We start from the raw sequence: 13,411 nt of genomic DNA on the forward strand, positions 1-13,411 counted from the left end.
AAACTATCAGTAATTTATATCATTGCTTGAATGATCTCATTACTTCAGTGATTGAATGAAGCCTGTGAATACCTGCATTGGCTCAATAAAAATAAATATTTGATGCAAAATATTGAATGTAATTTTCCAGATTCATAAAGTGTATTTTTGCCTTAAATACTGAGCCTAATTGAATGTTCCACACTATTAACATATTTATGTCTTTATCACTCATTTAAGTTTTCCCAAGTGGGCAAGCACAGTGTGGAGGCAGGGTATTATGTGGTTTTATTAATGTTTTATTCAAAAGCAAACAATTGAGAATTCCCAAGCCAATTAGTGCTCGTAGTTGATTTCTCATTTTCACATTTATATTTGAGAGGTCTTTGGTATTTGTAATTTTATATGAGGTATATATGTGTGTGTGTATGTGTGTATTTATGAGACAAATATCTCTGAATGTTGATGTCTGATGTTGGCCAATTTATAATCTAAAAGAGATATTTGTGACTTCGCCCAGGATTAGCCTTCCTCAACTTCCTTCCTTCCTCTTGTGGTTCATTAATTTTCCCTTTCATGTCTGATTTCTCTTTGTTTCACTCTCAGTGTTCTCCTATCCTCAACTTTTACTTTCCCAGGGAATATGATTTCCTTTTCATTCAATCCTTGCAAAGTCTTTGAAAATGGCATTTTTAATAATAGAAAAAGCAAATATAAACCTCCTTGAGTAACAAATATCCATGAACACAAAGTAATTTTCCTTTCAAGTTTCACTTATTTTAAACTAAGGTATCCATTACAGGAGTTACAAATAGTTTTGATATATATGTGATGCTTTGATATTCTGCAACTTGAAAGTATTAGATGAAGACAAGACAAGCAGTGATTTGCTGCATGGAAGGATATACTATGGATAATGAGAAAATACAATATATGTGAACAATTTTTATTTTTTTCCTGATTAATATGACTAAGTTATCTATCATTGGAAATGGAAAGGAAACTTTATCGATATTTTCCAAGATATTGTATATAGATAGATTGCCTCATCTAAGCAAAATGCATGCTTACTGTTCCCTTTAAGACACTTTTGTTTTAAATGTTCACATGTATACATATATTTAGACAGTGGTATAATAAATCCATGTGCTCTTCACCTAACTTTGGTAATTATCAACCTATGGCCAATTATCATTAGCTGCACATCAGAATCTGATCTGACTAAAAAATACTCAAGAACAACTTTAATCCACTATACCAAGTCAAGTTTTGAGTGGAACACTAATCCATTTTAAACTATGCTCTTTTTTAAAAATTTTGTACTCTGGCCTATACACACTAAACCCCTGTTATCTGTTATCTTGTTCTTTTTATTTTTATTAGTGCATGTTGGTAATACATAATGATTACATCCATCACAGGGAGTTATTGCACATACATAACACATTTTAATTCTTTTTTTCATCCAATTTCCCAACCTTCCTACCTTCTTCTGTTTATCTCTTGCCTTCCTTCCCTTTTGCAAAGAATGCCTTCCTATATCCTGTTATCTTTTATTTTGCTCTTTATTTATATTTTAGTTTCCCATGTGAGAGATATCATACAATATTTAAGCTTGTGTTTCTGATTTATTTCACTTAAGATTATGGTCTCCAAGATGTGTTCTTTTGATTGTAGTTGCTGCTATGATGGATCAACTATGCAAGAAGATGGATCCCGGGACATCAGTGCTTCCTGTTCGGCTCTGGTGAGAAGAGCCTGGAAGGGTTTAGCTCTGTTCTGGATTCCTTCCTTGTTCTTGCTCTTCTTCCCTGATGACATGTTATAAGCAGCTATCCACCATGCTCTCTATCAGATCATCCTGCAAGGAGCCCGTCAGACATGCAAGGACTGAAACATCTATAAACTGTGAGCCAAAGTGCACCTTTCCTCCTTTAAGTGGAGGATGCTGGGTATTGTATCTCACTGACAAGAAAACTGACTGAAACTTAAATTAATCAATCACAGTCACAAACAGATTATTTTTTATTATTATTATATTATTATTTCTTCAAAAATGGAAAGTTCTATTTTTATCTTTAAAACTGCCATTTAATAATGACAATTTAATTTTTCGAACACTGATTTTATTAAAGACTGCACTATAATGCCAGCTGTTTTGCTTTTAATGTAAGATTATAAATTATGCACACAGATTACCTTTTGTCACAAACAAGATGGTAAAATGATAAATTGCTAAAATTATTACTTGGGCAGATAGCCATTAAAATAGTAGAAATATAAAATAAGATTTTATCAGTTTTATATATTTAGTTACAATAGGTCTTACCTTTTTTTTTTTCAGAAGGCTCCATATTGACTTCAATTTCCTATAGAAGTCACAGAAGCAAAAAAAATATAATAGGAGGTTACCCATTCCAGTAAGTTCTCCCAAATCATTTCAATCACAATGACAGATGACATAAAATATAAACTTGATAAATATGAATTGATTTATAAATGAAGCATGAAAACAAACTTTACAGTCTCTTATAGCTCTCCAAACCACTGATTATCATGACATAATCAATTAAAAGCATATAGTCTTGACCTTAGACTCTGTTTATCCAATTTCAGTTTCACAGGTATAAAACATGAGACAAAATTGATAGCTATCTTCTCTAAAATCATAATAGCATAAAATAGAACACAAATCCAGAGAGATTCTATCAAAAGTCTACATCTTCTATCTTTAAATTTTAATTGTTTAATTTCATTTTTAAAAATCTAGATATATTCATTATATATATAATGTACAAAAAATTCATAGAATAGAGTGTGTAGGTTCATGAGTTTTGACAAATGTATGCACTCCTGTAACCACCACACCAACAAAAGACTCAGGATTTTTCCAGTGACTCAGAATGTTTCCTCAGTAGCTTGTGAGGAACTGAGATCTCTGTGAGCAGCGTACAAGAAACTGAATCCTCCCAACAACTGTGAAAATGAGGTACACACCAGATCCTTTGCAGCCAAGCCTAAGTACGGACGACTGTGGGGTTATAATAGATCTAGCACCAGACGATCCAGATGAATGACTTAAACTGTTCCCATACTTCTGAACAACAAACAGAAGCTAAGATGATAAATGTTGTTGTGGGCCACTAAATTTTGGGATAATTTGATAAGCAGCAATGGATGACAAATGCAGTGATTAATGGCTTGTTAGAAGATCTATGTTTGATTGGGAGTTTTAAGACACTGTTCTGAGAAGCATTCTTTGCTGTGGATTTGGATGCTCTCAGAAAGTGAAGACAATTCTATGAGTGGATACCATAGTAATTTTAATTTAAAAGACAAAAGAAACTAAGGTATTGTTATAGGTCAAGTGGCAAAGATACAGTGGGCAGCAATGACACTTAAGCCAGCAGTGCCAGAGAAAGTGGATTGAACGTACCTTAAGTAAAAATGTTTATTCTTATTTTATACTTTAAAGTTCAAATTCAATTTAATAAGATCAATAGTGACTTAATGTTCCACAAACTGCTCTGCGTGGTTATTTATATAACTATTCTACTCTGAATTAGTTTATCCTTTCCACAGATATTTGCAGAAAAATTGGTACGAGTCAAACATGGTGAAAAGTGTTAGGAGTAGAGAAAGAATTACACTGCAGTACCTTTAAGTTTGTATTTTATTAGGAGAAAACAAATATAACACAATGTCTCAGTTAATCATTTAATTTTATTATAACAATTGCTATGAAGATGTATTACAGTGTTTTGAACTCAGATTTAAGGGAAGAGCTTAAATTTTTTTGAAACTGAAAATTTTGAACTGCCATCTGAAGGATAAGACACATAGAAAAGAGCTAAGCCAAGAAGAAGAGAGAAGCATTCAAAAAAAAGATAAAAATACCTTAAAGTCAAGTGGTAAGAATAAGAATGATGGATTTGAAGAACAAAAGATCCTAAAGGGTCTGAAATTCCTACAAAAGTCAGTAGATAGTAAGGATGGAGATTTTATAGGGGCAGAATTATGCATCACTTTGTAAAAGTGTGGAGTGTTAAGGTTTATCTCCTTTCTAAGAACAAGGGATAGCTGCTCAATAGTTTTAAGCAGAGGATCAGCACAATCATGTGCCACGGTAATCTGTTCTGTCTGAAGTGCAGACAACAGATTGCTGGGGAAAACACACAGGTGCACAGAAACTAGATGTGCAGTTTTTATAGCAATTCGTGGAAGAGAAAATTGGTGTCTCATAATTGATAGTGTGATGATAGCGCATAACAGACTATTGAGAAATATTTAGAAGGCAATATTGACTCAGTATAATTGTGTTGAAAAATTGTCAAGAGTAAAAAAAATTCTAGAAGGCAAAGTGGCTATATATTAATGGTGTTTGTTAAGATAGGGAATCTGGGAAATTCCATATTTAGTTGCCTCAGTAACTGAAGATTCCAAGGGAAGATGTGGAATAAGAGGTATGAGGCCTATATTGGCTAGTTCCCCTATTTTTTTTCTGGGCACACAACTAACTCTATTTCTTAGGGTTTTCCACAGTTCTGTTTAACTGTGGGGCTGAGTTCAGTAGGGGTTGAATCCTAGTTGACAACTACCTCACAAACCCCTCTCCTTTATTTCTGACAGCTCAGTAAAGACAAGTGAAGGCCAATGAGTGAAGGCCACTGAGTGAAGGCATCAAAGAGTGATGAAGCTGAACTGAGGGTCCATGCGGGGACAACTCATGTTTACCAATACTCATAGACTTTCAAGTGAGGGAAACTAGACAATAAAATATAAGTTAATAACTATTTAATAGCAGGTCAAAGGTAGAAGGTGCAATATGAAAAACAGAGCAGGTAAGTTAGAATTATGAGCCATTTGATACATCAGTTGTGAAGGAAAACTTGACTAAGGAGACTTTTATGCAAGGAAAAAGAATGAAGTACACAGATATCTCAAAGAAAAGCATTTCTTTGAAAACAAGATGGCAAATACAAAGGCTCAGAAAGTAGACTTCTTGAGGTACTTAAAGAACATCAAGGAAAAGACTTAGTTCCTGGGGAAATTTTTAAAAGGTTGCCGTGATAGGTTATGAGATGTGTGTGGGTAGTCAGATAGCAGAGATAAAATTCCGTCCTAGAAGCCATAGTATGGGGTTGGCTTTTACTTCTAAGGGAGGCAGAGTTAGGGGGTTAGATCATGACATGATTTCCCTAACTTAATGGAAGAATTGTTTAGGCTGCTGAATGGAAAAGAGATAAACAAAAACTGAGAGATAAGAATGGAATCAGAAAGTTTCTGTAATAAAATCTTCCAATAATAAGAATGGCTGGGATGATAATGATGTCTTGTATAGTGGAAAACATGAAGATCTTCTGGATCCATTTTGAATGCATAGTTAATAAAGAGTAAGGGGAAAAAAAGAGACAACAACAACTTAAATATCGTGGTCCAAGGAAGTTGAAATACAGACTTGTGTTTTATGGAAGTGGAGAAACCAGTTTACTGCAACAAGAGCAAGTTTGCAGTTTGGTACAGAGGAGGTGGAGAGGAGCCTGTTAGCCTAGAGAACAGGTGAAGAAACTTATGATAAATAAATTTGGATTTCAAATTAGAATTCTAAATCTGAGTAATAAATTTGAAGTCACCAGTTTATAGATGGCATTTACAGCCATGAAATTAGAGGTTATATACTTAGACTGTGAGAGACAATAAATTATTATGTTAATAGTTTGTACTCTTGAGGTTGAATGATCAAAGAAGATTTAGCAAGGTGTATAGCAAGGGAGTTGGTAGGAAAAGCATGAATAGGAGGCCGTCTGAAATCTAAGAAGGAAGGAATGACCAATCATATTAATAGATGTTCGAATTAAGTTAGAGGCCAATAGTTCACAAGGCGCTAAGCAATATCCTTTCATATTTGACCTCTATACCTATTTTACTTTTTCTTTTTCCAGTTGCTATTTCTTATAGGTTTTTTTCCTTGTTGTTTCATTTACATTTGATCTTCTTTCCCCCAGAGAATTACATGACTTACTCTCTCAACTTTTACAGGTCTTAATTTTTATTTTCTCTGTTAGATTTTCTCTAAAATTCTCTACCCCATACAACCCTTCACCATTCCTTGAGTGTCTCACCATATTACACCTTAAAAATATCTTATATTCCATTTACTCATATTCTACATTCAATTTGGAAAATAATTGTCTGTGCTAAATATGTACACTTCCTTGTCATCATTTTCAAAACAATACAACAACAACACAACTATGTACATAACATTTATATTGTATTACTACTATGAGAGGATGTACAAAGGCTATATGCAAATTAAAGGGACTTGAACATTGACAGTTTTGGTATCTGGCAGGGAGGTTCCTGGAACCAACTGAGAGACAATGGTTTTCTATCGTTTCTCTTGTGCTACAAAGGTAGATATAAGTAGATGCACCACAGACCTCATAGCACATAAAACCTGAAATATTTACAGCTTGATCATTTACAGACAAATTTTGTTAATCCTTTTTCTAGAAAAACAGGGTAGGTTTACTGGCAGGTCTGAGGGGTCACCTTAACCTAGGTAAGTCAATCTTGACATGTGCTTTTCCCCAGCGACACTTTGTAGGCAGGTTCCCATGTGGAGAAGTACGTGAACATATTTGGTGTGTTATCATGTGAGTTCAAGGAAGACAAAGGGTGAAAGGAGTTTGGGATTGGCAAAGGAGTGCCTATAATGATAGACTTAGCAATATAATCTAATTACTGACAGAACTGACATTATAAGGTGGAAGACTGCAAAAAGTAGATCAGTAGATTGTCTTGATGATAACAGATGGTAATTGGAAATAAAATTTTTACATTTTAGACTATACGTGATTTGCAATGATTGGAAATTATGACTTTTAGGGATTTGAGTGATCTTACTTTTGTCTCAATGAGACACAATACCTGACAGCCACAACCAGTTACAGTCCATAGCAGACCTGCTACAGACTAGATGTAGCATGGTAGAGGGGCACAGCTGAAGAAAACTGCTTACATCATGGTAACCAGGAAGCACAGAGAGAGAAGGGCCTGGCAGAGGAAATTATTCATGCCATGACAGCCAGGAGGGAGAGGGAAGGGAGGAGCTGGGAAGGGAGATACACTCTTCCAGGTCACATCCCCAGAGCACTGCCTCAATCAGCCCCACTTCCTAATAAATCAGCTGCAGTGCTCACCTAATCTGATCCCCTTCCAGGAGCCCTATGGCTGATTGCCTGAAGCTTTGGTGGGGGAGACTGCAGATTCCAGACACAAATGGCTAAAGTAGTTAGAGGTCAAACTACTGAAGGAGAGAAAATTAATTCCTGCCCTGTAACTTATTTGTTAAAGTTTTGTATTACTATCTGGAGTCTCCTTAGTTACTATAAACATGAACTTTGTACTTATATAAATCAATAGGTATCCCATTGAGGAAAATTTAGAAGGTACCTGATGTTTCACAGATGTTAGGTAGGGCCAGTAAAAAAAAAAATAAAAACCTTAAAACTTATTGTGCTAACTTGTGGAAATATTTTTTAAAACATATTTTTATATTATTTGTGTCTATTACATTATTTCTAATTTACTTTGTGCCACTTACTAAGTAAGATCTAGATGGCATGGGAAGCATGCTTATTTTAAAAGCATAGAGATATCTTTCAGAAAAATTATTGTTTTGTTATGCTTCATTCACATGCCAAGAACATGCAGTCTCACTCAGGATACTGTTGCATTTTTTCAAAGACCTGAACCCATCTTATTCAAAAATAAATACTCAGAAAGATGATGGAGATAGTAATCACTGTGAACATTATGAATATGAAGAAAAGCAAATGTAGTTTACAACCACAAAGAGAAGACAACTTTGGATTGTATTTGCTGGGTCACACAGAATGGATCTGAGCAGGAGAATAAACTGATAGTGGTTCTAGCTTCTGTTAAAATAACCTGCTGGACTATTCAAGCTTTTCTCTGAGTGATGTTGGTATACTTTAATATTCATTTGTTGTTTCTGAGAATCTTCTCCATTTATGTATTGAAAATCCTGGTAGATATCATCATTCTAAGTATAAATGATGGTAAGTACAGAGAGTACACATATATAAATAGACATAGAGATTCATGTGAAGATTAATATGAAGTCAGAGTTTAAAATAAAAAAAGAAGAAAGAGACCCATTTTTAATGTTCATTTAGTGGAAAGCACAAAATATGTAAGGCGTATTTTTAGTGTATCGTATGGGTGAGCCTTAACTAGGATGTTAAATAATAAATCAAAGTGAAGATGTTAATTTATTTATGACAACTTGTCATAATCTTTCCAAGTAAAAAGGGCCAGCACATTCAAGACATATTAAAACAAAAGCCAACCCAAAAAAAAAAAAAGGGAAAGGAAAGAATAGAGTAAGTCTGATGCTCACTTACACATAAACAGTATCTTAAGTGGTACACAGAGAAGCACCTCTGCCCATCTTGGGGTGTACTATTTGGTGTACTGCTCCTTTGAATAATGGTTCAGAAATGGCCCCTAAAGGACAAAAATAATTGTTCACATAAGTAAAATTTTAAAAATACTGAAACATTTCTCTAAACATTGAAAAAGACCCCAGTCTTTAATCAGAGAAGCAGTGTTGGGCAGTTAAAATAAGATTGGCTCCCTGTTTGTCTATCCCCAGAGCCTAGGGAAAGAAAGCTTCTTTTTAATGTTCTGAGATCCAAGCACTGAGCATTTGCTCCCATACATTGGGTAGAGAGCAAAAATCCCTTAAGAAAGTAATACCTATGGTCTGAGTTGTTTTGGACTATTATTTAATAGATGTTATTTTTTGGTCTAATTTTTTAACTTTTTAAATATATATGTTCCAACTATGCTGTTCTTTTCTTTCTTACTCAAAGAATAATGGGATTTTTATTTAATAGATATTCATCACTTTTCTATATTTTATGCTTCCAGTTTTCTTTTATTTTGTTCAGTATTACTAAACATCATCTGTAGAAGTTGCATAGATTAGAAAGACAATAACAGATATTACTTCATTTCATATTTCATTCTTATGAATTCATTGAATAATGTATAATGTATTTAAACTTCAATTTTTAAGCAAGAAAAAAAATGTTTAAAATGATCAAAAAGTAAAAGTTATTTTTGGGACAAATCCAAAGTAGAAAGATATTTACATTTGAGCTGGTAGAATTTTGCCCTACTTGCCTTCACACTAATTTAAAATGATGTTATCTGAACACCTTGCAGAAAATTTTTTAAATTGCATTTTTCAGGCATTATGAATTAATTCAAATTTCATGATGGTCAGCATATTTCAGCTACCAATTAACTTTGTCTAAGGCAAAACAAAATAATGAGTAAAACAGAAATTGATCTACTTCCTTTTTAAGAAAAATTGCTATTCCTAAATTTTAACATGAAGAAATAAACTACTCTTCAAGTTAAAACTGGCCTATATATTTTTATTCTCAAAATCAGTAATATTCTTAATCATTATATTAGTTTTATAATTCCCACAGTAAATTATTTTCTTTAACGATAAAATTTGTATTTTTTCAAGAAAGGTACTTTCCAATTTAAAAATTAGAATCATGTTATAAGGATTTTTGAATAGTATACACAGCAATCCTTCCTTTTCTGCAGTTTTATGTCCATCATTTTAGTTATTGTTAACTATTGCAAAGGTATTGATGGAAAATTCCAGAAGTAAACAATTCATAAGTTTTTAATCAAATAATGCAATGATCTTTGATCTTGTGGCATTGTGTTCCATCCTCCGAGGAAGTAAATTACCTCTTTTTCCACACTGTACATGCTGCCACTATTTGGAGAGGTGGGGGCACTCTCACATTTATTTAACTTATATAGTATATGTTAAATATTATATTATTAATTGTTGCTAATATTTTATTCTGCCTGGCTTATATATTAAATATCATAGGTATCGATGTAGGGAAGAAACAGTTTGTATAGAGCTGAGTACTATTGGTCACTTCAAGCATCCACTGGGGGTCTTGCAACATATACTCATGCACAAAGGGTACTATATATTATGAAAATTTGTTCATGTTGATGTAGCATATAATTATGATCTTGCTGCTATCATAAAAAATGAACAAGTGCTGGAAAGAATCACAATATCATTTAATGGCATTTATGTAGGGAAGAGCTTTCTTATTGATTAAAAGTGACTTTTAAAACAATTAATGTGTTTGGCCTCAAAATACTTTTAATTACTGGTTGCTATTTCTGTTGCTATTAAAAGTGTTTGTTCGAAATTTTCATATTGCCATTCATAAATACAGACTAACACAGTTCCTTAAGGCTTGATTTTTAATTTGTCATTATTTCTAGTTTGAACATAAGAAATTAGATCCAAATCAAAAACTCTAGAAAAAAAGATTTTCATGTCGTTGCTCTCACCTTAATATTTTCAAGTGAACAAAGAAATCTTTTTCTTTCTGAATTGCGTTAGTTGTTTTGTTTTTCAGTAAGTTTGTGAAGCACTAAAAGAAACAAACAAAAACAATAGGAATCAGGCAAGAAAACAGCAGAAATTGGGAAAAGTTATTTTCTAAATAAAATGACAATCAAAGTCTTTTCTCCTTCACTCTCTGCCTGACTCACATTCCTGCACTGAATGTCCTCGCATAAAATTTTCATTGAATTTTAAAGGGCAAGGTCTCTGGAACTGAAATCAAAATCTCAAGAAGAAGGCATCTATTGAATTTAAAAATAATGTACACAAATAAGAAACAGAAATAAACGAAACAAAACAAAATGAAAAATGACTGCAGAAACTAATAATAAGTACACAAAGTACACAAGAATTTTTATTACATTTTGCAAGCACTTTGTTCTACATTTCAAAAACGCCACCATCAAGCTGTTGGCACATTTATGTACAAAACAGATTAATTGTAATGCCTGCTACAAAGCACTCTGTGAAAATACAAACTCTAATACCAGAAATGAAAGCCAAAAGTGTCAACATTGTTACATAAATTTGAAAGACAGTTTTAAAAATCATCACAAACTGTAAAGACACAAAACTGAAACACTATAATATAGAATTAAGGAAGCCCATTAATACTTTTGCTGAATATTTTTAATACTGCATATATCAGAAAAATGTTGAACCAGTAAGATAATCTAAGTGTAAAAAAAAGCCAAACTCCAAATCAATTAATTCTACAGAATGCATAATCATGCCACACAGATAACCTTAATATTACCCACCACCTACTACAAGAACTTGTAAAATTACTGATGATGCATGACTAGTAGTTGTACAAAGATTGGTTCACTCAATATATTTTATTAGAAATGCACTTACACTGAGAAAAGATTTCACAATGGTCAAATCAGTGCACAACACTACCTAGTTTTATACACTGACAAAAATGTCTTGTCAGGCCACATCATTTTAAAAGACACTTTACAGCATTCTTGTAGCATTAGAAATAATCAAAAGAAGAGAGTCAAGGTTAAAACAACACCAAATTTGGTCCAATAATACTGATTGCTTTTTCTTTAAAATTCCTTTGATACAGGTACTTCTTATAAATCAATAGGAACAAACATTCAGTTTAAATGACTTACTTGAAATATAAACACAAATATATCACTACACTTTCAAACAATATATTCTATAGTGGCCTCTGACCACACTTTAGAAAACACTACAGGTAAACCAACATAGATTGGAAGGCTGCAAGCAAAGCTATCATATTAATGGAAACCTTTTCAAATATATCATACACATTTTAGGAATAGTTTACAGAGGTGCAATCCATTCAGACTTTTTAAGTAGGTAAAACAAGTTCTGAGGGGTTAGTGTGCTTATTTTTAATATACCACCTTCATAAAGGTAATTAATTTTCCACATTAGCATATTAAAAGTTCCAATCCAGCCACTTCGTAAATCACACAGATCATTCTCCAATAATCCACAGTAGTTATTTCCATTAAAATGTTCTCTACACTACACTTTAAAAGGTAAGCTTGGTGTCACAATCTTAAAAAGGCAACTAGCCATGCATTAGCATTACTGTTTCTACATGCTCACAACAGAAATATGAGTGATCAGAGAGAAATTGTTTTTAAGTACATCAAGAAAAAAATACAATGTTAACAAAGATAAGAAGCACTTTTTTAAAACCTACTCTTATAAATTTAGAAATTGCACCTTAGATTGATGAAAACATTAACCAGGGCCTACAGTATGTGGCCACTGATCTCCAGACAAGATTTCCGCATTTCAAGAGGAGGCATCGTGATGTCAACTCTGTTGTTCATAATGTACAGTGGTCCCTTTGAAGGTTACCTGTAGTTAAACTAGTTACCAAAATCAAAACTAAAAAGTATAAAAAGCTGTTTTCTTTTCAAAACATAAGAAATAATGCAAAAAGTGTTATGTATAACACATGAGAAGTGGTTAAAAATTAAAAAAAAATCTTTGCAATTGATAATATTAGTATCTTTGATCTTACAGAACTATTAAATGAGTTTGAGAAATGTTTAAAAAAAGGTGAATAGGAGCTTGTAGAAGAGATCTGATACCAATTTAACAAATTAGGAAATTAAGTGCTGAACAACAAATAATTATATTCAGGTGATTCATATGTCACCCCACATATCATTGAAGAGAAGCACTTTCATTTTGTTTTTCAAAGTTTGAATGGTTGGATGGACCTTAGTTAAACACCAATGCATTCAAATGGCAGAAAGAAGAGAATATTTTATTTATGTGTATGCATTGAGCCGCTCTTTGGAGCGAGTGGAATGGATGTCATGAAGCTCTTGCTCCTCCTTTGACTTGATGTCTTCATATTTCTGCATCCGGCAGGCATCTTTTACATAGGCCCAGTTGGCAGAGAGGACCATAAGGTAGTGAACCTAAGCAAAGACAAAAAGAAAAAAATTACACTGAAAGCTTTTTCACTGTCTTCATTACATCTTGCTATCAGGAGAGAAATATTCAAATTACCTAGTAGGGCTGGGGATTTAGCTCAGTGGTTCTGTTGCCTTCCTCACAAGCACAAGGTCCCGAGTTCAATCCCCAGTACCAAACCCCACCCCAAAAACAAAACAACACAAAAATTATGTATTACAAGAAAAATGTGCATATATAAAAAGAAACAAATATTTCTACTGTAATAAGATAAAATATATTCCTCATTCATTTATTAGTGTCTCTAGATTTTCTTCTTTTTTGACTCTAAAGTAATCCAAGACAGTTTCTAATCTTTAGGTCATGTTTCTGCTACATTCTGCCCTTATTTATAATTCAACTTTAAGATGATGTATTTCATGTTCATCCATCTGCTTAATAACCCATAATCAGAAATATTATCATATATTTTTGTGCATAATTAACATGAATTAATAGGAGAATATGCTGTCTCACTATCCAACATAA

At 33.0% G+C, this 13,411-nt stretch overlaps 1 protein-coding gene across 2 annotated transcripts in view; it reads right to left on the reverse strand.

Annotated features, from left to right (window-relative positions):
- Positions 1 to 10,791: 10,791 nt before the first annotated feature.
- The window catches only part of Gpm6a (glycoprotein M6A), a 313,190-nt gene continuing 310,570 nt past the window's right edge, over positions 10,792 to 13,411 (reverse strand). For both annotated transcript variants that reach the window (XM_004852952.4, XM_004852951.4), the window contains exon 7: positions 10,792 to 12,888. In XM_004852952.4, the coding sequence (XP_004853009.1) occupies positions 12,736 to 12,888 (153 nt within the window). In that variant the 3' untranslated portion in view covers positions 10,792 to 12,735. The remainder of the gene's footprint in view (positions 12,889 to 13,411) is intronic.

This window comes from Heterocephalus glaber, unplaced genomic scaffold, assembly GCF_053883595.1.
Source record: "Heterocephalus glaber isolate CG9 unplaced genomic scaffold, H.glaber_assembly_v1.0 deba00001461, whole genome shotgun sequence".
Taxonomy (NCBI): domain Eukaryota; kingdom Metazoa; phylum Chordata; class Mammalia; order Rodentia; family Bathyergidae; genus Heterocephalus; species Heterocephalus glaber.